Consider the following 20,645-nt stretch of genomic DNA (forward strand, 5'->3'; position numbering starts at 1 on the left):
TAAGAAAAACCTACGAGTGCTGATAAAAGAAACTGATAAGCTTAGTGTCTTTTGATTACCAGTTCTCAATTTCAGTGCCTAAAGATGCTGTAGCAAAACATAAAGACAGATTTTCAATTAAGACGTCCCCAAAAAATAAATAAGCTGAAACAGTGTTGTAAAGAGGAGTTGTGCAACTCTTTTAATGAGCTACAGGGAACAACTTATGGAGGCTCTGCTGCAGCAAAAGAGGATTTACATGAGCCACGTGAGATCTCTTACGTTTTTACTACACCGTATGAAATCGAGCCCTACCGACTATAGGATTTAAAAGGCCGATACTGACACAGATATGTGGTGATTTAAAAATCCAATATTGCGATATATCAGTGATTTTTTTTTTTCTTCTTTCAGACAATCAAAACGTAAACAGATTTCCCTAACATTTGTCATGTGCAGTCATTTGTTTACTCTTTAACACTGTGCCCAACTCTGCTTGGATCATTGCAACATGTGTTGCCAACAGTTGCAGAGTGCCCCCTCATGGACGAACTGTGCAACATCAACACACAAAACATAGTTGAAGGGTGTTTCTTCTATTTCTTCTTTAATTTTGTCATTTTAATTTATTGGCCATTGTGAATACTGATATCAGTATAGCGAAAAATAACTAATATCAGCTGATCATACTGGCCAGCTGACATAGGCTGTAGTGTGAAATCTGTTATTGTTGTTTATTATTTTTAGATTGATTGTATGTATGACTTACTTGTGACAGATTAAATTGATTCAGATATTCAGATTAGCACCATTCCTGCTAGGTTATTCTGCCTGTATTGGATCAGGACCCAGTTTGGAGCTTCACAAAGGAGGATGCAAAACACCACCACAAATAAAAACCAGAAAAAATGTGAGCTAGAAAATATAAATAGATCACTTAAAAGCTAAAAACTATTTTAAAGTTGAATTATAACCAATAAATGTTCAGTCACAGCCACAAGCAAATTCACTGCTTCTGTATATGCTGGCATGCACTTGCATGTATGTGACCCCCATGTATATCTTCCTGCCTTTTTTTTTTTTTTTTTGCCCACATTTCCTCAGACAAACTTAATCAGGACACCTAGCTAGGACACTGGACGAGCAAAGGCAAAGTGTGTCACAGTCACGCACACACACACAGACCTACACGTACCCCTGCACACATCAGGAAATCCCCTCAGTCCTCTCCGTTTATGTGGGCATCAGCTGGGGGAGGAGGATCCCTCTTAGGCAGAGAAAAAAGCTCTACGGAAAGGCATCATCAAATCCAAAGCCATGTCACAGTGAGCGGTGAAAGTGGGCCAGCATGCTTCTGAACAGAGTCCTCAGTGTGTTGCTGCTGTGAATTTGAGCCAAGCTTAGACAGGACAAGGTTAGGTCTGGCCTGAATGGTAATAAGGTCAAGCTCTGTCAGTCGGTTAAAATTAATAATGACACTTGGGACATACCACTCACCTCTTGGTGCTGTGAATTTTTCTCATTAATGAATGATTATATTCTAAACAATATCAACTCAAACTGATGCACCTCAGGAGAAAAAAACAGAGCTACAGTCCTTCATTCATAAATCAATAGTTATTTTGGTTGTCAGCTCATGTTCCTCGCTGTTATCGTAAACACGAAGCAGCAATGCGTCTCATTTATAAAACGCTGTCAGTCAGACTTTGTGTCAGTGTGGGCTTGTGTTTGTGTTTGTGTGAGCAAAGCACTGCTGCCTGGAAATTACAAAGGATGCGAGGCGCAAGCATCTCAGTGGGCAAAAAGCATATGCTAAACAGCATGGATTTTATTTTTTTCCACAAGAACAGTCTCTAGTGACTGAAGCCCCACTGAGTGACAGATGGTAGTGGCAGGTAATGTGCATGTGGGTCAGTGTGCCTGTATGTGTGTTTGTACGAGTGCAATTCAAAGCTTCATGGGGGACAGCTATCGTTATATGGAGTCTCTCAGCACTACATATCGTTACATAAGATGGCTTTTAAAACAACTTAATGTCCCCAGAATTCTTTCGTTGCCATCTTATTCATGTCCTTGAATAGATGGAGATGTTTCCAAGTTTGCATCTCACTTGTTGTTTTTCTCTTTAGCTCTACACTCTGTAGTGTGCTATGGATTTTCAATAATTAGTTTGTATCCTTTAATGAGATATTTCATATCAGTTTGTCCTCTTTAAGAGTCCAGAGGCATTGATGTAAAAGGTGAAAGATATCCTATATAATCCATTATGCAAATAGCCAAAGAGCTTCCCCTGTGTGTGTGTGTGTTTCATTCATTATCTCACTGAGTGGAAATCGATCATTTAAGATCTGGTTGATGTTTGGTGTCCATGGAAACTATGCAGCCTCATATTGACAGCTGATGAAGGTAGACTGAGACGAATGAAAACGAATGAGACAGAAAACACACATAAGCATTTACAGTCATGGCCCAAAGAAAGTACACCCTCTTTAAATTCTAAGGTTTTACGTATCGAGGCATAATAATAATAATCTAACAAAATACAAAATGGTAAACTGTCCTTATTTATTTAACGATAACTAAGCCAAAATGCTGGATTCCTTCCATGGCTGCTTGTTTTGCAGCCACAGGACCTGAGCGCTTTGGTAGACGGATGAGTTCATGGTCGACTCACTGACTGCAAAGTATTCTAAAATCAAATGTGAGGGCACCTGTCTGACAGATGAAGTTCTGCTTAAACTGGGTCATGGAACAGGACTGTGATCACAAACACAGCAGCAATTCAAAGATTCAACAGAATGACTGGGAAAAAAGAAAAGAATCAAATTGTTGCAATGACCCAGTCAGAGTCCAGACCTCAGCCTGGGTTAAATACTGTAGTGGGACTTTAAGAGAGCTGTGCATAAGGATATGCCCACAAACCTCAATGACCTAAACAAGCATAAACAGTAGGCTATAATTCCTCCACATCAATGTGAGAGAACGATAACATCATAGAGAAGATGATTTTATGTACTAATACTGACAAATTTACAGAAGGTGTACTTTGTTTTTGACTGTACTTGTTAATAGCATCATATATAATATTTATAGATACAGCTGTTAAGCCTACACCGGGCAGATTAATTATCACTTTCTAATATTGATTTGGAAATTTAGACCAAGGGTAAAAGACCTGAAAATGATCTGAGGATCTGTGGAATGTGATACTGTTGTATGTCCTCAACAGTTGAGGTCTATCTGAAACCATCTCCTTCATCGAGGTGGCTCTATATCTAACACCGAACACTCTGTCAGTCTTCATTCAGATGAAAGAGACTCAAGCTTTTATCTGCACTTATAGCAGTCTCACTGTTTCCTAAATGGAAATAAGATTATTCTTGTGAGGGGTTTTTTTTGAGGGTTTTAGATGTCAGGGTAAGAGCCAAGTAACAAGCCAGCTCAGTCCTATTTGCAGCTGCGTATCTCATAGCAGCAACATCCTGAAATAATAAATCACGTGTGTATGAGTGTGTACACGAGTGTGTTACACTGTTCCCTACTGCTAATATTAGAGTGACCCAGCAGCCTTCTCCTATTCTAGTTTATTTCTCTCTTATGTTTTTAGCTTTCTCAGATGTGTTGTTTGAGTGGAGTGGAGTGGGGGGGGGAAATACACATATTTGTCAGCACACACACACACTCACACACACACACACACACTCACACATCTTCCAGCTGATTGAATTGATGGTAAGATTGTTTGGGTAGGACAAGGTGGCTAAGGTTAGATTTCCTCCACCAACACTCCTGTTGAACAATGTGTGCAGTAGCGTCACAGTAGCTAGGCTAATACACTTTTACCTCCTGTTCGTCTCTATAACACGGAACTGTTTTCCAACTGCGTCGATGTTTGCATTTAACAGCTAAAGGTGGTCACATTAATCTCACTGCGTGTTTGCCTTACACAACAGGCTTCATCTCCCCTACGGGTAACCTGTGTGTACATACTGAGCGTATTTGTGCATTCTTTGTGACAGTGTGTTTGAGTGTGTGTTCTTAGGCAGGCAGGTATATCTTGTAAAATGAATAAGAGCTACATCTGGTTGTCTGATTGCATAATTCCTGTGTTTGTTAAACAGGTTGACTGTTTAATGTCTTGCTGTGTCAAATAAAACCTTTGATTAATATGGCCTCATTGCTTAGAAATAATAATTTTTCCTCGCTGCAGGACCCATACATCTTTGAGCCCAACTGCCACATGAAAGTGGACGAGTACGGCTTTTTCATCACCTGGAAGAGTGAGGGAAAGGTAGGACTTCCACATCATGACCCCTGTGTATTCTAGGATTTTCGAGAGGATCCTCTAAATAGAAATGTATAAGACAGGATCCACATGGAGTAGGTAAAGTATTTAAAAAGGCATGCAAGGGAAGAGTCAGTTGATTTTATTTCTTTTTTGTATTTCTGACCATTTGACTCTGAAAAAGGTATATGCAAGTAAATAAAAACTCTATTAATGAAGCACATTTAATATATATGTATATTATAACAAGCTTAAAATATAGAGAAAAGATTTAAGTGTAAGTGTTAGTATTTAGGCTAATACTGATTAGCACTGGGCAATAGACAATGTTTATCAGATGTTTATCAGATAGTTGGATTAATTTGTTGCCGATTTGTTCAGTAGCTCTTGTTGGATGATTTTAAACTAGCTAAGATGAAGCCTAGCACATAAGAGCTACAGCTGGCTGTGCTAGTACTAAAAACTGCAGTTTTTAGTACTAGCATGGTCTCATTTTCCAGCCACTGGATTATAACATTCCTGATTTTTCTTTGCCACTGTCTAAAAACCTCTGAGGTGCATCTGAAGTCCCTCTACTTGGAAAAATAACTCTGATTAGGATGATTTATTTTCCCGTTTAGTGGTTTTAGAAATAGTTTGGTGGCACACTATCTGTGTATTTTTCAGAATTCAGTTCAGAGAATATACAAGCAAGCACCTAACTTCCATAACTTCCATTTTACTGCTAACATTTTGCAAATCTTGCAATAGATTTTGACATTAATTTCCTCCCCCGGAGTTACAAATAGACTAGCAGCATTCATTTCATGCACACCTTCTGCAACTGGGGTGAATGGAGTCAGGTTGGGCCCCAAAGGTGATCAGGTCTCTCCAACTGATGTTACAAACTGCGGCAGTATAAGTTTGTCTGTTCTCGGGAGCCCGCCACTGCGCTGGGATCCCAAGCAGCTGCATGCCTGGTGCTGCAAGAGTCCAAACTGTTAATATGTTTATCCTCATATACTGCAGACTCAAACTTGGTAATTAAATCAAATGGTGTTAAAACAGCTATTCTCAACGCACAAAGGAGACTTCCTCATTTCTGGGTCGTAATCACCCATGTTGCTGAGAGGTTGTGGTGGTTGTGCTTTGCTGACTATCAGAAATTGTCTTTCTTGTAGACTTTTATTCTCCCCCTCTTCACCTACTTCTTTTTTCTCTTTCTTTCCATCATTTTTGGTCTCCTACAGGAAGGTCAGGTTCTGGAGTGTTCTCTCATCAACAGTATTCGCGTTGGTGCCGTCCCAAAGGTAAGAACTCAGGAGAGACAATTTCTTCACTTCTGCCTTCACAAAATTCACACTCTCAGCCTCTGCATCAAACATTCCGTCTTTTAGTCCCACAGAGGCACTCCTGGTAAAATCTAGAGAGACTGCCACTTCAGGCTATTATTCATGCCTAAATTAGCCAAGGCTACAGTGGCTTTTTCTATCAATATAATGACTGTTTTGGGACTCCCGGTTGAGTTCTTACTGCTGAGATTTGCTTTCAAATACAGATTCACACAGGGCACTAGCAGAACATAAACATGAAATATTCAGCTCATCAATATTCATACAACTCTGAGTTTCGCCACAGGTTCTTACTGAACTTTCTCGCAGCTGTGGATTGTACTTTTGACCAAGAGAGTAGTATTGAAAAATTGTTCTTTCAGCCTGGTGGTGATGCGCTGTCAGAAAACCGCTGGGTTATGGAGTTCATACTACAGGATCAAAAGATCAACGGTATAAGATGTTCTGTCTCCGTCAGAATGACTTTTCCTTATCCCATAATAGGAAACGGACCCTAAAATAGCCATGGTGCCCAGTGAATTATTACAGCTGGCAACCAATCAGTTTTCTATGTAGCAGTTACAGAGGCAGATATGCACAAACCCAAACCACATGGTTCCTCTGTATATTAAATATCGATTCATGCTATGTAGCCTTGACAGTGACACATTATATTGTGGTATTTAGCGTCATACCAGCTATATGAATTATGAAAGCTATTATTGGAATATCCATGGACACGCTGCCTTCTAATTTGTATGCAAACCAATGAAGCCACTGAAATGCAGAAGCCTAACAGGAGAGTCTCAAGTCATACTGCTGACAACAGATTGGAGCGCCTTTGTTTGGTCCTGTGTGGCTGTGTGTTTGTGTACGTATGTGAGGGCACGTATATAGATTCTGCAGTCTGATGGCGGCTCATGCGCCGTATGCTGTTCTGTACAGTGCAGACAACTGATAGCCAGGCTTCTCCTCAGAGGCTAACATGGTTACACAAGCCTGGAGAGCTGTTTCAAGTAATCCAATGAGGGAGAAGAGATGAATGGGACTGGATGATTGCAGGCTGAGATTTTAAAGTGGCATAGCCTGTTGCCTGTTGCTGTTAATTCAATTCCATAACATATAAGCATTACTATCTTCCATGGTGGCAATGGTGGCAGACAGGAAATCTGATTGAGAAGATGAGAGAGGGAGGAGTGGTGTTTTTGATAGTGAGAAAATGCTTATGTGGATTGTTCTGTGAAACTGATAAAACAGACATTAAAGTTATATCAGGCTAAGGTCTGCTGGGATGTAGTTTGTTCTGAGAAAAAGAACTAAAGGTCTTTAAATGTTGAAATATTTCCCTTAAACTTAAAGCAGCAGAAATGCTTTCAAACATCTAAAGAGCAGCTTAATTATTCTTATCTTATCTTTTTTTTAGCTTTATGTCTAGGTCTCTGTCTTAGCATGTAATTTTGATCAGCTATTTATCCATCATTTCCATACTAATCTCTGCCTTTAATGCTGTGTCCTCAGGACCCTAAGATCCTGTCATCATTTGAGGCCACTGGAAAGACAGAAGCAGACTTGGAGGGTTGCATCATCTGCATCTGCAGTGGCACAGACCTGGTCAATCTCAACTTCATGTTCATGGTGGCAGAGAACCCAGAGACAGCCAGGGTAAATGCATGCACTACCCATATTTCTGCTGCGTTATACAAACGATAAAGATGGAGCGCTGACCTTGAGATTTAATTGGAGTGTTGCAGTTTGAAATATTTTGACAATATAACAGATGTAATGGACAGCTGTGTATTCCAATATACCATGATTTTCTTCACTCACCATATACCTTTCAGTGACAAAAGGCACTTGTAGCTTCCGGCTAATATCTAACTTGTAACACTTTTTGAGTGCATCACAGGTTAAAAAAAGGTGTTTTGATGAATTTAGATGGATTTAATCAATGGCCACTAAGCATATGTAGTCTGGACAAAAATTCACTGTAAACTCCATAGACTGTATGTAAAAGATGTAAATGATATAGGCGCCATGACGTCACCCACCTGGTTGTGAAGTCCTGTTTTGATGCCTTAAATATTAGCATTTGGGGTGCTTCTGTTTTGTTTCTTTGTTTTGTTTTTACATTTAAAATCGACCATATTTGCATGAGAGGGTGGAGCGCTAAGTTGTCAACCAATCCTAGAACAACTGTTAGCAAAATGCATGCAAAGATTGTATGTGTGCATCATGCTAAACACTGATAATTCTAATTAGTGCCAAGTGATACACACACCCACAAAACAAAGTAGAAACTTGAAAAAACTAAAATTTTACTTAGCAAAAGAGGAACTTCTTAGATGGCTCTTGATACAATTAACCACACAGCATTAAATGATGTTCCACGAGTCACCCAGGCCACAAACACGCATGAGTGACATGAATCCTACCAGGCAGTTAGTTGTTTTGGTGTCCACCTTTCGATCTTATCAGTCAGGCACTTAGCTTTAAGCTTTAAGGTGAAACGGACCTAAAACAAAAATCACCTACACAGAGCTGTTATGGATGGGTAACTATAGACCAAAGTTATAGTTTTTTTTTTTTTATGTCTGTCAGGTTGTGAAATTTGACGTTTTTGTTGGGAGTCTACAGGGAAAGAGTCACGTTGCGGGTCTGCCTCGTGTGGCCACTTATGGAAGTACAGTTTTTGGTACTTTGGCATGTGTGGATATTTAAACCTTGGAGGTTGGTGCGTAGTCCCGTCCAGGCGTTATCCCGTGTCAGATAGCTGCTATCCTGCAGCCTTCCCTGTTCGCTCTGCCTACTCATACTGTACATATTAGAGCTTCGAAGCAGAGAGCACAGTGAGGCTGCTTGTAGGAGCTTAACTTCTACTTCATTTTTCTGCCCTCGAGATAAACTCTGCTTAGCACCTGTCTGAGTAATTTCAACATTTCCACAACAATGTAGATGTAAAGATTAAAAGACCACCCAGCCACAACAGATTCTCAATTCAGAAAGGAAAGCCAGGGTTAATATGCCAGCTCCTACACAAGGCCTTGATTCATTGAATAAATAGATGCATCTGGAATGATTCACAGCATCTCTGTTCTGTATTCCTCCTGCTGCTTTCGCTGCTGTTTTTCTCTTGTCGTCTTGCACTTCTTCATTGTTCTATATTTGAAGAATGAGCCACTTGGATGAGCCCCAAAAATAACCCGCTACTTTTGGCATAATACAAAAACATCACAGTAAGAGAAATTAAAGTCAGTGTTTATTATACTTCAAAAAAGGTGTTTTTTTTTCTTCTTTTTTTCCCCCTTCACTGAGTCCTATAAAAAGACTCCAAGTAGGAATATCTGGTTAGTCTCAATACTTTTTGACTCGTTTCTGTGGAAGGGAAGAAGTTCTATTAGTTCCTGTTCAACACACAGACAATACTTCTTTGTCATTTCAATGCTAGCTTTGGTATTTTCATAGGCTATGTTGACAGCATGCAATATAATGAACATGACCATTATTGTGCTCAATCATTTTGGTAAAGATGAAGATTTGCGATTAAAAGAAACTCTACATGTCCTCTAAAGATATGAAACCAAAGGAAGAGCCACTTTGTCACCTCGAGTACGTTTTCTCAGCCTGACAGATGTCTGCCAGATAGCTTAAAACATATGACTTATACTTTATTTTCTTTTAAACACAATGGCAAATAAGAGTTTGTCATTCACAATAGTTTGCTGAGAAAAATTAAGAGGTGCCACAAAACAACAAGAACGACTGAAAGTCAAAGCACCACGCTTGACTAAAATGTTTTAATATTTGTCGCTGACTTTCCTACATACTTGATGCAAATGACAGTCAGTATAATTTAAGTCACCAATTTTTATTGAACAAACCTCCCAAAGATAACTGCTTTTGCAAAAATAAAACAACACAAAATGCTCTGTTCCAAATTATTATGCACAACAGAGTTTCAAAACATTTTATTGGGTGTAAAGAACTGCAAATGGTCATTTCTTGAATTTGCAGCATTAGGAAGTCATATTTACTGAAACTAAAAGCTATTTCAATCAAAAACATCTTAACAGGCCAAGTTACATGTTAACATAGGACCCCTTGCTTCACATAGCCTTCACAATTCTTGTATCCATTGAACTTGTGAGTTTTTGGAGAGTTTCTGGTTGGATTTCTTTCTGAGATGTCAGAATCGCCTCCCACAGCTGCTGTTTTGATGTGAACTGCCTCCCACCCTCATAGATCTTTTGCTTGAGGATGCTGCAAAGGTTCTTAATAGGGTTGAGGTCAGAAACCACAGGAGGGAGGATGGAAACCACGCCACGAGTTTCTCTCCTTTTATGCCCATAGCAGCCAATGCCACAGAAGTATTGTTTGCAGTATGAGATGGTGCATTGTCATGCATGAGGATAATTTTGCTATGGAAGGCACTGTTCTTCTCTGGGTACCATGGAAGACAGTGGTCAGTCAGAAACTCTACATACTTTGCCGAGGTCATTTTCACACCTTCAGGGGCCAACCAGCTCTCTCCCCATGATTCTGGCCCAAAACATGGCTCCGCCACCTCCTTGCTGATGTCACGGGCTTGTTGAGACATGGTGGCCATCCACCAACCGTCCACTACACCATCCATCGGGACCATCCAGGGTTACATGGCACTCATTAGTAAACAAGACTGTTTGAAAATTAACCTTCATGTATTTCTTGGCCCACTGCAACCGTTTCTGCTTGTCAGTATTGGTTGGGGGTGGCCGAATGGCAGGTTTATGCACAACTGCAAGCCTCTGGAGGATCCTACACCTTGAGGTTCATGGGACTCCAGAGGCACCTACAGCTTCAAATATCTGTTTGCAGCTTTGTAATAGCATTTTAACAGCTGCTCCCTTAATCCGATGAACTTGTCTGGCAGAAACCTTCCTCATTATGCCTTTATCTGTGCAAACCCGTCTGTGCTCTGAATCAGCCACAAATTTCTTCACAGTACGATGATCATGCTTAAGTTTTTGTGAAATATCTAATGCAGGGGTGTCAAACTCAAATACACAGTGTGCCAAAATTCAAAACTGGAACAAAGTCGCGGGCCAACATTAATATTTATTGAAAAAAAATCTTCCTCCAGATATAAGAATGAATCTTTTCTTATGGACTCAAACAGGTTTTGCTGAAAAACTGAATATGGAACAAGCAAAGCTTAATACTAAACAATATATATATTAGCTGTATAATATCAGTAGGCCAGCATTAATAGTAATTTGGTATGGCTTCGCGGGCCAAATGTAATTAGGCTGCGGGCCAAATTTGGCCCGCGGGCCAGAGTTTGACACCTATGATCTAATGTTTTCATACCTTATCCCAAGGCATTGCATTATTTGACACTCTGCAGCAGAGATTGTTTTTCTTTCCATTATTGCTTTAAACCTGTGGCATGCTTAATAAAGTGGAACATCCTTCTTAAGTAGACTTCCTTTAATTGGGCTCACCTGACAAACTAATTATGTCTGAGATTGATATCAGTGATCCAAAGAGCCCTGAGACACAACACCATCCATGAGTTTAACTGAACACACAAAAAAAATCAGTGTTTATGACACTAAAATCCTATTTGCATAATATTTTTACAGAAGTCAGTTTGTAGAAAAATTTAAAATCACCAGTAGCTTTAAAACAAGCTGGGGTTTTTTGTCTTTTGAGCACAGATCTGTTATTTGGCACCACCGGATTGGTGTTTATTCATTTCCCATGAGAGGGTGTTTTTTTGTTTTTTCCCTTCATGCTGGTGGGTGTTATAACTGCTGTTTGTGCCACGGGGCTGCCAATGATATTCATGCAGCAGCCCACAGCAGGGAACACAAACACGTACACTCACAGGTTAAAGTACATGAGCACGTCCCCCACAGTCAAAAACACGGTCCCTCTTTATCTCTCTCGCGCACACATATAGACATAAACGCACCGCGACACCATCAGCACCCCTCCCAGCATGCAGGTGGCCCTACAGTAAAGAGCAGGCCTCGATAGATGACAGAGATATTTACATCAGCGCGCTGCTTCGTGAACACCACACCCCTGCTGCACAAGCCATCGCGTTTAATGTTTTTATAATGACACCAGTAGATATTTGTTGTGGAAGTGGAGGAGGGTTTAGCACAAAGAGGGACCGACATTCAGAGAGGAGGCTCAGAAGTGTTCGGATTATCAGTGGCCTTTACATGGATGCATGAGGCAGCATATTCATGGGCAGTCACAGGCCTTCTCTAGCTGTTTGTTTATCATCACTCCTTGTAGCCTTGCAACAGGTCGCTGTTTATCGCTGTGTGTGTGTTTTTTGTGTCTGTGTTAATGATGGTCCTGTCAAGGCCCCTATCACAAGACTGTTGATTAAAGAGCAATTCATTTGCTTGTTTATTTCCCCAAAGACATTCACCTCTAAACACAATGCAAACTGGGTGCTCTTTTGAATGCTATGTAATTTGTTCAGTGGTTTTAAGTGGCAGGAGTGTGTATACGTGTGCGTGTGTGTCCTGAATACTTGTGCTTGTTTGCTTGCAGAAGTGGATCGAGGGTTTGAGGTCAGTGATTCACAACGTTAAGGCCAACAACGTCTGTCCAATGACATGCCTCAAGAAACAGTGAGTGCAATTTGCAGCACAGTTGTAATAACTTGGCTGTATGCCTTCTTCAGTAAAGCGCCTTAATCCTACTTCCTGTTTTTGTTTAGTTGGATGAGAATGTGTTTCCTTACCAACGTGAATGGGAAGATTCCTGTAAGAGGGTAAGAGTATGTTTAAAGTATGTTTTGTTTGTTTGTTTGTTTTTATACAATATCACTCATCTTCACCTTATCCTCCTCTTCTTCTTAAAGCATCACTCGGACATTTGCATCAGGCAAAACAGAGAAGGGGATCTTTCAGGCCCTGAAGGATCTGGGCCTTCCTAGTGGAAAGGTCAGACAAAACTGGAAGTCAGATGTGTCCGAGTTTGTTACGCCAAAAGAAGACTGTGAGGAAATGACTCTCTCACTTACCTTTCACAGAACGATGAGATTGAACCAGCAGATTTTACCTTTGACATTTTTTACGCGCTCACACAGAAGATCTGCCCTCGCACAGATATAGAGGAGCTCTTCAAGAATATGTAAGTGTTTCATCTCGTCTGCTCTCTTTTTAATTGTTTTGTACCTTAAAAATAATAATATATTCTCCGAATACACACTTAACAGCATCACCCTGACCCAGCATCGTATCGTACCTGCGTTACCTTGTGCCTGGGTGGAACAATGATATCCACTGTTTAAATATTCCCCAAGTGAGAGCTGCTGCATCATGTTGGAAATAATCAGGACAAATGTTTCTGTGCCTGCCGCACTAACTATGTCTGGACAGCCTAACCTGCTTCCACCGTTCAACATTAATTATGTTCAACCTAATGACAACAGTCAAAGAAGAGTGATGATTAACAAGATACTACTAAAAGCATAATGTAACTGTAAAGACTGGCTTTTCTAATTTTAACTGACTGACTGTGTGAATGACTGTGAGGGTTTCGATTTTAAGGAGCATAACATTTTGTTTTGTTTTTTTTTTCTAATTAATCTCTCTGCAGCAATGGGAACAAAACTGATTATTTAACTGTAGACCAGTTAGTCAGCTTTCTGAATGAAGTAAGCTCTTTATCATTCATTAACTTCTCTCTGTATTTAGCTTGCGTGTGCCCTTCCCTGCAACTCCTCCTCTTACTCTCATCCTGCTCTGGGGTAGAAGTCGCCCTGCCCCCAGGCCCGACTGCACATTAGTCCACCTTAATCAAATTGGATGGACACAACATTTAACTTTGAGTGGGCCTGCAAGGGCATCTTCAACCACCTCCCTTATTCTGCATGCCCACCGTCATCCCATTCCCCATGTTCTCCCTACCGTGGCTTGCCTCCTTCTCCCCCCCGCCCCATGTCTGATTGGTGTTGCCGTAGCAACGGGAGGGTCGAGGTTTCCATCCTGTTGCTTCCTGCTCGGTTCATCTCGTTCCCTGCTGTGCGTATATGTGTTCTGTGGCTGTGCTCCTCTGTGTGGCTGAATACCTGCCTAGTCCTGCTGCTGTGCAGTCACGTGTTTGCGCTGCTTCATGCTCTGGGCTCGCCAATCAAATTAAATTCCCCACCTGGCTCTGTGAGTGGGCAGCGACATGTTCATGATGTTTGAATGTTTGCTGTCGTTTTTGTTAATGCCACCTTGATTCCCTCAAACACATGTGATTCTTTGCTTTTAAGCAACATTTAATCTCTGCAACTGTTAGTGTGGCTCACAGGTTTTTGTTTATACTGCCGTAGAATAATCACCTTGATCAGTGCTTTTAGTACTTGCTGTCAAAATGTTACGTGCCTGTGTGTATACTAATGATATATAGATAATATTTCTTAAATAGTAAGTGATGAAAGCCAATCACATAGTCCTCCTGAGTTCAGTACCTTTGACCAGGCATAACAAATTGAGAGTGTAAACATATTGTAATAAGTTTGCGTGTCAGCGCAAGATGCATTTGTCCTAAGTTAGATTTGTGAATAGAGGGATGACTGCGTTTGTTTCGCTTCACAGAACCAGCGCGACCCAAGGTTAAATGAGATTCTGTTTCCATTCTACGACCCCAAGAGAGCCATGCAGATCATCGAGAAATACGAGAGAGACGAAGATCTGAAGAAGAAAGGTAGAAGAACCGTGTGGGCAAATCAGAGGGCAAGAGATGTTTTAGGCTTTGCTGCCATCTGCAGGTGTTACCTTGAAGCTGCAGGATGGAAAACCAGATTGTTGGCACATTTTCTCCAGGACTAAATATTTATTGTCAAGTGCCGGAGTTTATTTTTCCCCTGTTATCATCATGATGAAATAGTTGTACACACAGCTCTGCTGCTTTTTAAATACACATTTAGATTCCCAAAAGAATCTACAGTAGTTAAACATCAAGTAGCTGTTGATATAAACAAACAGGAAGGGATGGCCTGACATTTGCACGTCTTGTGCTGAATTCAAAGTTAGCAATGATAAAAATATATATGTTAATACTTAGTGATAGAGAGTGAGTTAGAAAAGCCTTTTATATTCAATTTATTTGAGAACACTTCTTCTACAAATACATATTAGGTTTTTCCAAAATAAATAAAAAAATTAGAATAATATTTTCAGAGTTTTGTACTGCTTTCACCTTAAATAAATATTCACCAGCTTACCGAGTTCACAGTTTAACAATAAATAATATTCTACCACTAAGTTCCACCCTTCGTGTCCTTCCTTGTTCTGTTCAGGTCACATGTCCAGTGATGGGTTCTGCCGGTACCTGATGTCAGATGAAAATGCTCCAGTGTTCCTGGACCGGCTGGAACTGTACCAAGATATGGACCAACCGCTGGCCCATTACTTCATCAGCTCCTCCCACAACACGTACTTGACAGGCCGACAGTTTGGAGGGAAGTCCTCAGTAGAGATGTACCGGCAGGTCCTGCTGTCTGGATGCAGGTATTTATATTTATATATATGTTAATATGGTGTACTCGGATGGGTTGACAGACACACATGTATCATCCACTGTTAGGTTTATCTGGCTATGCTAAAGCTCAGTTGCATGTGCAGTTTGTGGACAGCGACATTTCTGTGTGCTTTGCATTAGATGTGTGGAGCTGGACTGCTGGGATGGGAAAGGGGAGGACCAGGAACCCATCATTACTCATGGCAAGGCCATGTGCACAGATATCCTGTTCAAGGTGAACAACAAAAAACAACTTTGTTCAGTCTTTCTGTTACTGCTTTAATGTTGTTTCATAATGTAAGTCTGCCCCCTTGTGTTCAGAGTTTGATATAACTTTTGATGGCTTCTTTTGATTCATCCTCCTCACACCTAATGTTTTTCTTCTCCTGCCACAGGATGTTATCCAAGCCATTAAGGAGACAGCATTTGTCACATCAGACTTTCCTGTTATTTTGTCCTTTGAAAATCACTGCAGGTACATTTATAATCAGTAAACATCTAATGCATCATAGGGATTGCTTTTTTTGCATAAATATTTCAAACATAATCATTATATAGACATGATATGTATTGTTGTGTCTGTGTTACTTAGTAAACCTCAGCAGTACAAGATGGCCAAGTACTGCGAGGAGATCTTCGGTGACCTGCTCCTCAAACAGCCTCTGGAGAACTATCCGGTAAATCCTCTCTTTCTGATGCAAAGTATTTCTTAGAATTTGCTCTAATTGGGTTATACTCATATTTACTTAAGTGTAAAAGTTCTTTTCTCTTTGGCAGATTGAACCTGGGCGTCCTTTACCCTCTCCAAGTGAGCTCAAGCGGAAAATCCTCATCAAAAACAAACGCTTGAAACCTGAAGTCGAACAGAGTACGTATATAGCACAGAGACAGCACATCTATTATGTGATTTTATGAGATTTGTCTGTCTTTAACATGTGTATGTGTGCAATACAGAGCAGCTCGAGGCCTTCAAAAAACACATGGAGGCAGGAGAGACAAACACCCCTGCTATCATAATGGGAGAGGAGAATGAAGACGACACAGAGAACGGTCAGATGTCTGACAGTCTGTGTTTCTATGTGAAATAATAAATCGTAGTAATGTGCGTGACAGCCTCTCTTGTACATGCAGTAAGCGATAGGTTTATGCTGAAAAATGCAAAGTAGAACATCAAGTGCAAACACTCGTTAAAGTGCACCAAGGAATAAGAAAAATATTAATGTTGGAGGAAAAAAAATCAGCTTTGCTATTGATTTGTGTTGTTCTGTATATGTGAGCGTAGGAGAAAAAGAGGCAGAGGACAAGGATTTGAATTCAGAGGCCCCCAGCAGTGTTTCTGAAGCAACCAGCGAGAAAGAATCCAACAGTGTTTCTCAGAGCAACGCTGTCAGCTCAAGGAAAGATGACGAGCAAAGCAACAGTATTAAGAAGGTAGGTTTGAGTGTCGACTTGCTACTGAAACACTAAAACGAATCTGTCGACACTGCAGAGAAGCACTCTGGTTTGTTATACATCCCCGTCAGGTGAGATTAAAACAGCTAACTGTAACAGTTTTTTTTTCCCTGTACCATTTGGTAAATATAGGACATTGGAGTACTATGGCCCAAATTCAGCCAAATCTACCACTAACACGAACATCCCATTAATGGATGTTTTGTATCGATGTGTTCTTAGGTACCTGAAGATGAGGTGACAGAGATGTCTGAAGCAACTGACGCCACAGACATCTCTGAAGCATCTGACCAAGACAACAACAAGAAGGCAAGTGCCCATCCCGTCCCCTTTTTACCCCACTAAAAGCTGACTGCTGTCTCTGGGCTGATGAATAAGACTGGGTTATTGAGCCATGTGTGCTTGTGCTGTGCAGACTGTAGATGTGGCAGAAGACTTAGAAGAGGCTCTGATAGCTCAGTACACCTATGTGGGAGCCACCACTAACATCCACCCGTATCTGTCAGCCATGGTCAACTATGCACAGCCGGTCAAGTTCCAGAGTTTTGATGTAGCTGAAGGTGAGAGCTTCAACTTTTAGCTCTCATTTGAATTTAATTGGATTTTTTGTTTTATTATTGCTGTGGATGTAAGAGCCTAATCATAGAACAATCAATCAATTACTGCCTGACAAAAAAAATGTTTATCAACTTTTCTTTTTCTTTTCTTTTGTTTTTCAGAAAGGAATATCCACCATAACATGTCATCTTTTAACGAGTCAGTTGGCCTGGGCTATCTGAAGACTAATGCCATTGAGTTTGTAAAGTATCCTTTGAGCATTTGTCAGATCAGCATTGTTCCCTTTCAGACCATGCAATATTACCAAAGAGTACCTTATTGAATATTTGTTTCATCCCCCCATCATACGCTGCTACTCCCTTTATTCTATTGCACAATACTTTGTCACTTTCTAGAATCGCCTGCACTGATAGCTAAGTTATTTATTCACCAGGATATAGTTATTACTTCGTTAGAGTTATTCGATACTATGTCTTGCACTATCCTACTATATATTACTGTATACTACTATTCATCTGTTCCTCTGTCTCTCCTGCTGCTTTGAGCATGTACATGACAAAAGAATTTCCCTCGGGATAAATAAAGTTATTCTTATTCTTATCAGCCAGTTGCATTGGATTTTTCTAGAAAATAGAACAGCTATAAAAAAAAAAAAAGGACGTCAAGGTAGGAAAAATAAAGATAAATAATACATTGAAGTTATCGTTACAGGGTGTATGTTAACTTTAATCAGCATAAGATCAGATTTCACCAAGTTTAGGTTTTAAGTTTAAACTCTCTGAGACTTTAAGGGAAACAGCTCAGACACTTTACTGAGATGCATGAAGAGACATAAATTTCCAATGAAATCTGAGTTTGAACTTTATAGATTGAGGTCACCTAAATGAGATCTGAACGTCGGGTCAGAACTGATGTTTTTTAGACATATTTGTTTCCACTCTGCTGTCGGAAAAGAACTTGAGGCCTCTAGAGCCCAGTGTGCTTTCAGCCTGTGTAGCTTGGGTTGACACACAGCCTCTCTCTCTCGCTCTCCCCTCCAGTGGGACTGCTTGACCCAAGCTGTTCACACTAAAAATAGTTGTACAGTCTGTTTGATGCACACACTCTCATGCACTCACATGCACATGCACACATGTGTTGAAACACACATGTTCTCCCTCCCTTGTTTTTCAAATTTTCCTGAGCTTCAGCACAGCTACAATAAGCGTCAGATGAGCCGTATCTACCCCAAAGGGGGCCGGGTGGACTCCAGTAATTACATGCCTCAGATCTTCTGGAACGCAGGCTGCCAGATGGTCTCACTCAACTTCCAAACCCCAGGTACCACAGCATGCAACGTGGGACCTCTAACCTTACACTCACCCATAAAACACCATAGTATATGTATCTTCATATTACAAAACACACACGCAAATGTCATTTCAAGCAACCCTCTGACCATGCTCAGAGCATCTTCTGCATGTGGGGAAGGGTTGACTGTGAAGCCACGAAACGACCATCTTGCAGCTGCAAATATATGCATGCAGAAAAAAAACAAGAAAGAATTTCTGAATTGATAAAAATATCAGGTTTGGATTTGGTGTTAAGGATCAGCTCATTTAAATAGAATCAATATCTTTTTTGGGGGGTTCCAAATTGCTAAATAAATGCAGCTAAAGTCGTACCTTTGTTTATCTCTGACCTCTTACACACACACACACACACACACACACACACACACACACACACACACACTATCAAACTGTTGCTGCCATATAAACACCTTAACAGGGAGTGAAACAGCTGCTGTCCTATGTCTAGAGGCATTAGAGATTGGACCATATGGCCTGCTGTGAGTGGGGCATATGCGAGGCTTTAGGCAGGGGTCTGGGGACTTGGAGCTAAGGGGGAGTCAGGGAAAATAGTGCAAACCCATTCACTCTGATTCAGGGGAAAAAAAGAAAAAAATCAGTCTTTAAATGATGTTTTTTTTTTTTTTGTTTTGTTTTGTTTTGAGTCATTCGTTTATTTGGATTGTTTTGATGTTTAAACACTGGCGTGTATATATTGCAGTTACTAATCACCTGTCATTCTCACTCTTCTCTCAGATCTGGCCATGCAGCTGAACCAAGGAAAGTTTGAGTACAATGGCTCCTGCGGGTGAGCACAGCTCCTCAACTCCTGTCTTTAGCTCATTCCGGTCTGTCCCTCCTCCCTCCCTCCCTCCCTCGACTGCCAGAAGCGACCGCAGCTACTATCTTTCCCAAAAACCAATGAGTGCTTTCGAGAAGGAAGCTCCTCTTCTCTCGGCAGTCATCTGTCTCTTCCTCTCTCCCTTGTCGTCGCCATGCCTCGCCTTTAATACCGTCCCTGAGGGCAGAGATTTTCCTGCTAATGCTGGAAATCTTATATGTGGCGAGATCGAGGCTTTTGCAGACAGTCGTCATTACTAATGTTACTCTGATGGGCCCCTGGTTAGCATACACATGTGCACTGTATCTCCGTGTGCTACAGTTATTCTACATCAGGAGACATCAACAACAAAAAAATGTTTGTAAAGGCATCATAATCAGATTTTACAAAACAAAAGTGTGTTCGTAGATGGGTTTGTGCGTGGCCGTTTTCCTCATGTGCATCTTCTGTGCACGTCAGGTATCTGCTGAAACCCGACTTCATGCGGCGGTCAGACAGGATGTTTGACCCATTCTCAGAGACACCGGTGGATGGCGTCATCGCCGCAACCTGCAGCGTACAGGTTAGGTCATGCAGCACTAATAAATCATTCAGGGAAAAAGTGGATAAGGAATTTCCATTCAGGCATTCAGCCAAACATTTTTTTCAGTGGAACTAGGCTTCATCCATGTCTGTGAAACCTACAGATGATATCATATTGAAGGTTGGTTTTAGGCTTAGATGCGGCATGCTGTACAAATTACAGTGGTCAATGGAGTGGTTCTTATATCGTGCGTTTTTACTCTCCTAGAGCACTCAAGCGCTTTATGCAACATGACTCATTCACCCATTCATATTCAGGAGCAACTGTGGGTTTAGTATCTTGCCCAAGGACACTGGCATGCAGACTGACTCACCAAACTTCTGATTAGTATATAGGTTGCAGTACCTCTTGAGCCACAGCCACCCCACAGTGCACTGAATGAACCTGTGCAGATAATATTGCTGTAAAATCAACACCTTTCCAAAGCACTGAGAATGGTCTGCTCCTTTTTTTTTTTTTTTTAGGTGTTCTCAGGACAGTTTCTCTCTGACAAGAAAATCGGGACCTACGTTGAAGTCGACATGTATGGACTGCCAACAGACACCATCCGGAAAGAGTTTCGCACTCGCATGGTGATGAACAATGGACTGAACCCTGCCTACAACGAGGAGCCATTCGTCTTCAGAAAGGTAGCACAAACACATAGACAGCAATAATGGATACAGTGAGTTGAAAAAATGTTGCAGCATGTAGTTCCATTTGGGATGAGCCAATGGAAGTGGAAAATGGTGGAGAAAAATCTATTATTTGGGTTGGAGAAAGGTCTTAGTGACATGAGAAGCAGCCTCATTCTCAT

General features: G+C 40.9%; 1 protein-coding gene across 3 annotated transcripts in view; it reads left to right on the top strand.

Moving 5' to 3' along the window:
- Positions 1 to 20,645, top strand: part of LOC116332242 (1-phosphatidylinositol 4,5-bisphosphate phosphodiesterase beta-4) — a 68,016-nt gene that overhangs the window by 36,797 nt on the left and 10,574 nt on the right. For all 3 annotated transcript variants that reach the window (XM_031755116.2, XM_039599034.1, XM_039599035.1), the window contains exons 5-27: positions 4,190 to 4,270; positions 5,494 to 5,553; positions 7,093 to 7,236; positions 12,121 to 12,200; positions 12,290 to 12,343; positions 12,434 to 12,515; positions 12,605 to 12,705; positions 13,174 to 13,231; positions 14,160 to 14,268; positions 14,864 to 15,074; positions 15,226 to 15,319; positions 15,480 to 15,559; positions 15,677 to 15,761; positions 15,862 to 15,952; positions 16,039 to 16,134; positions 16,367 to 16,515; positions 16,759 to 16,845; positions 16,952 to 17,096; positions 17,256 to 17,340; positions 18,290 to 18,414; positions 19,182 to 19,233; positions 19,726 to 19,828; positions 20,314 to 20,478. In XM_031755116.2, coding sequence (XP_031610976.1) covers positions 4,190 to 4,270; positions 5,494 to 5,553; positions 7,093 to 7,236; positions 12,121 to 12,200; positions 12,290 to 12,343; positions 12,434 to 12,515; positions 12,605 to 12,705; positions 13,174 to 13,231; positions 14,160 to 14,268; positions 14,864 to 15,074; positions 15,226 to 15,319; positions 15,480 to 15,559; positions 15,677 to 15,761; positions 15,862 to 15,952; positions 16,039 to 16,134; positions 16,367 to 16,515; positions 16,759 to 16,845; positions 16,952 to 17,096; positions 17,256 to 17,340; positions 18,290 to 18,414; positions 19,182 to 19,233; positions 19,726 to 19,828; positions 20,314 to 20,478 — 2,337 coding nt within the window. The remainder of the gene's footprint in view (positions 1 to 4,189; positions 4,271 to 5,493; positions 5,554 to 7,092; positions 7,237 to 12,120; positions 12,201 to 12,289; positions 12,344 to 12,433; positions 12,516 to 12,604; positions 12,706 to 13,173; positions 13,232 to 14,159; positions 14,269 to 14,863; positions 15,075 to 15,225; positions 15,320 to 15,479; positions 15,560 to 15,676; positions 15,762 to 15,861; positions 15,953 to 16,038; positions 16,135 to 16,366; positions 16,516 to 16,758; positions 16,846 to 16,951; positions 17,097 to 17,255; positions 17,341 to 18,289; positions 18,415 to 19,181; positions 19,234 to 19,725; positions 19,829 to 20,313; positions 20,479 to 20,645) is intronic.

The sequence above is a fragment of the Oreochromis aureus genome, linkage group 15 (assembly GCF_013358895.1).
Source record: "Oreochromis aureus strain Israel breed Guangdong linkage group 15, ZZ_aureus, whole genome shotgun sequence".
Classification (NCBI taxonomy): Eukaryota; Metazoa; Chordata; class Actinopteri; order Cichliformes; family Cichlidae; genus Oreochromis; species Oreochromis aureus.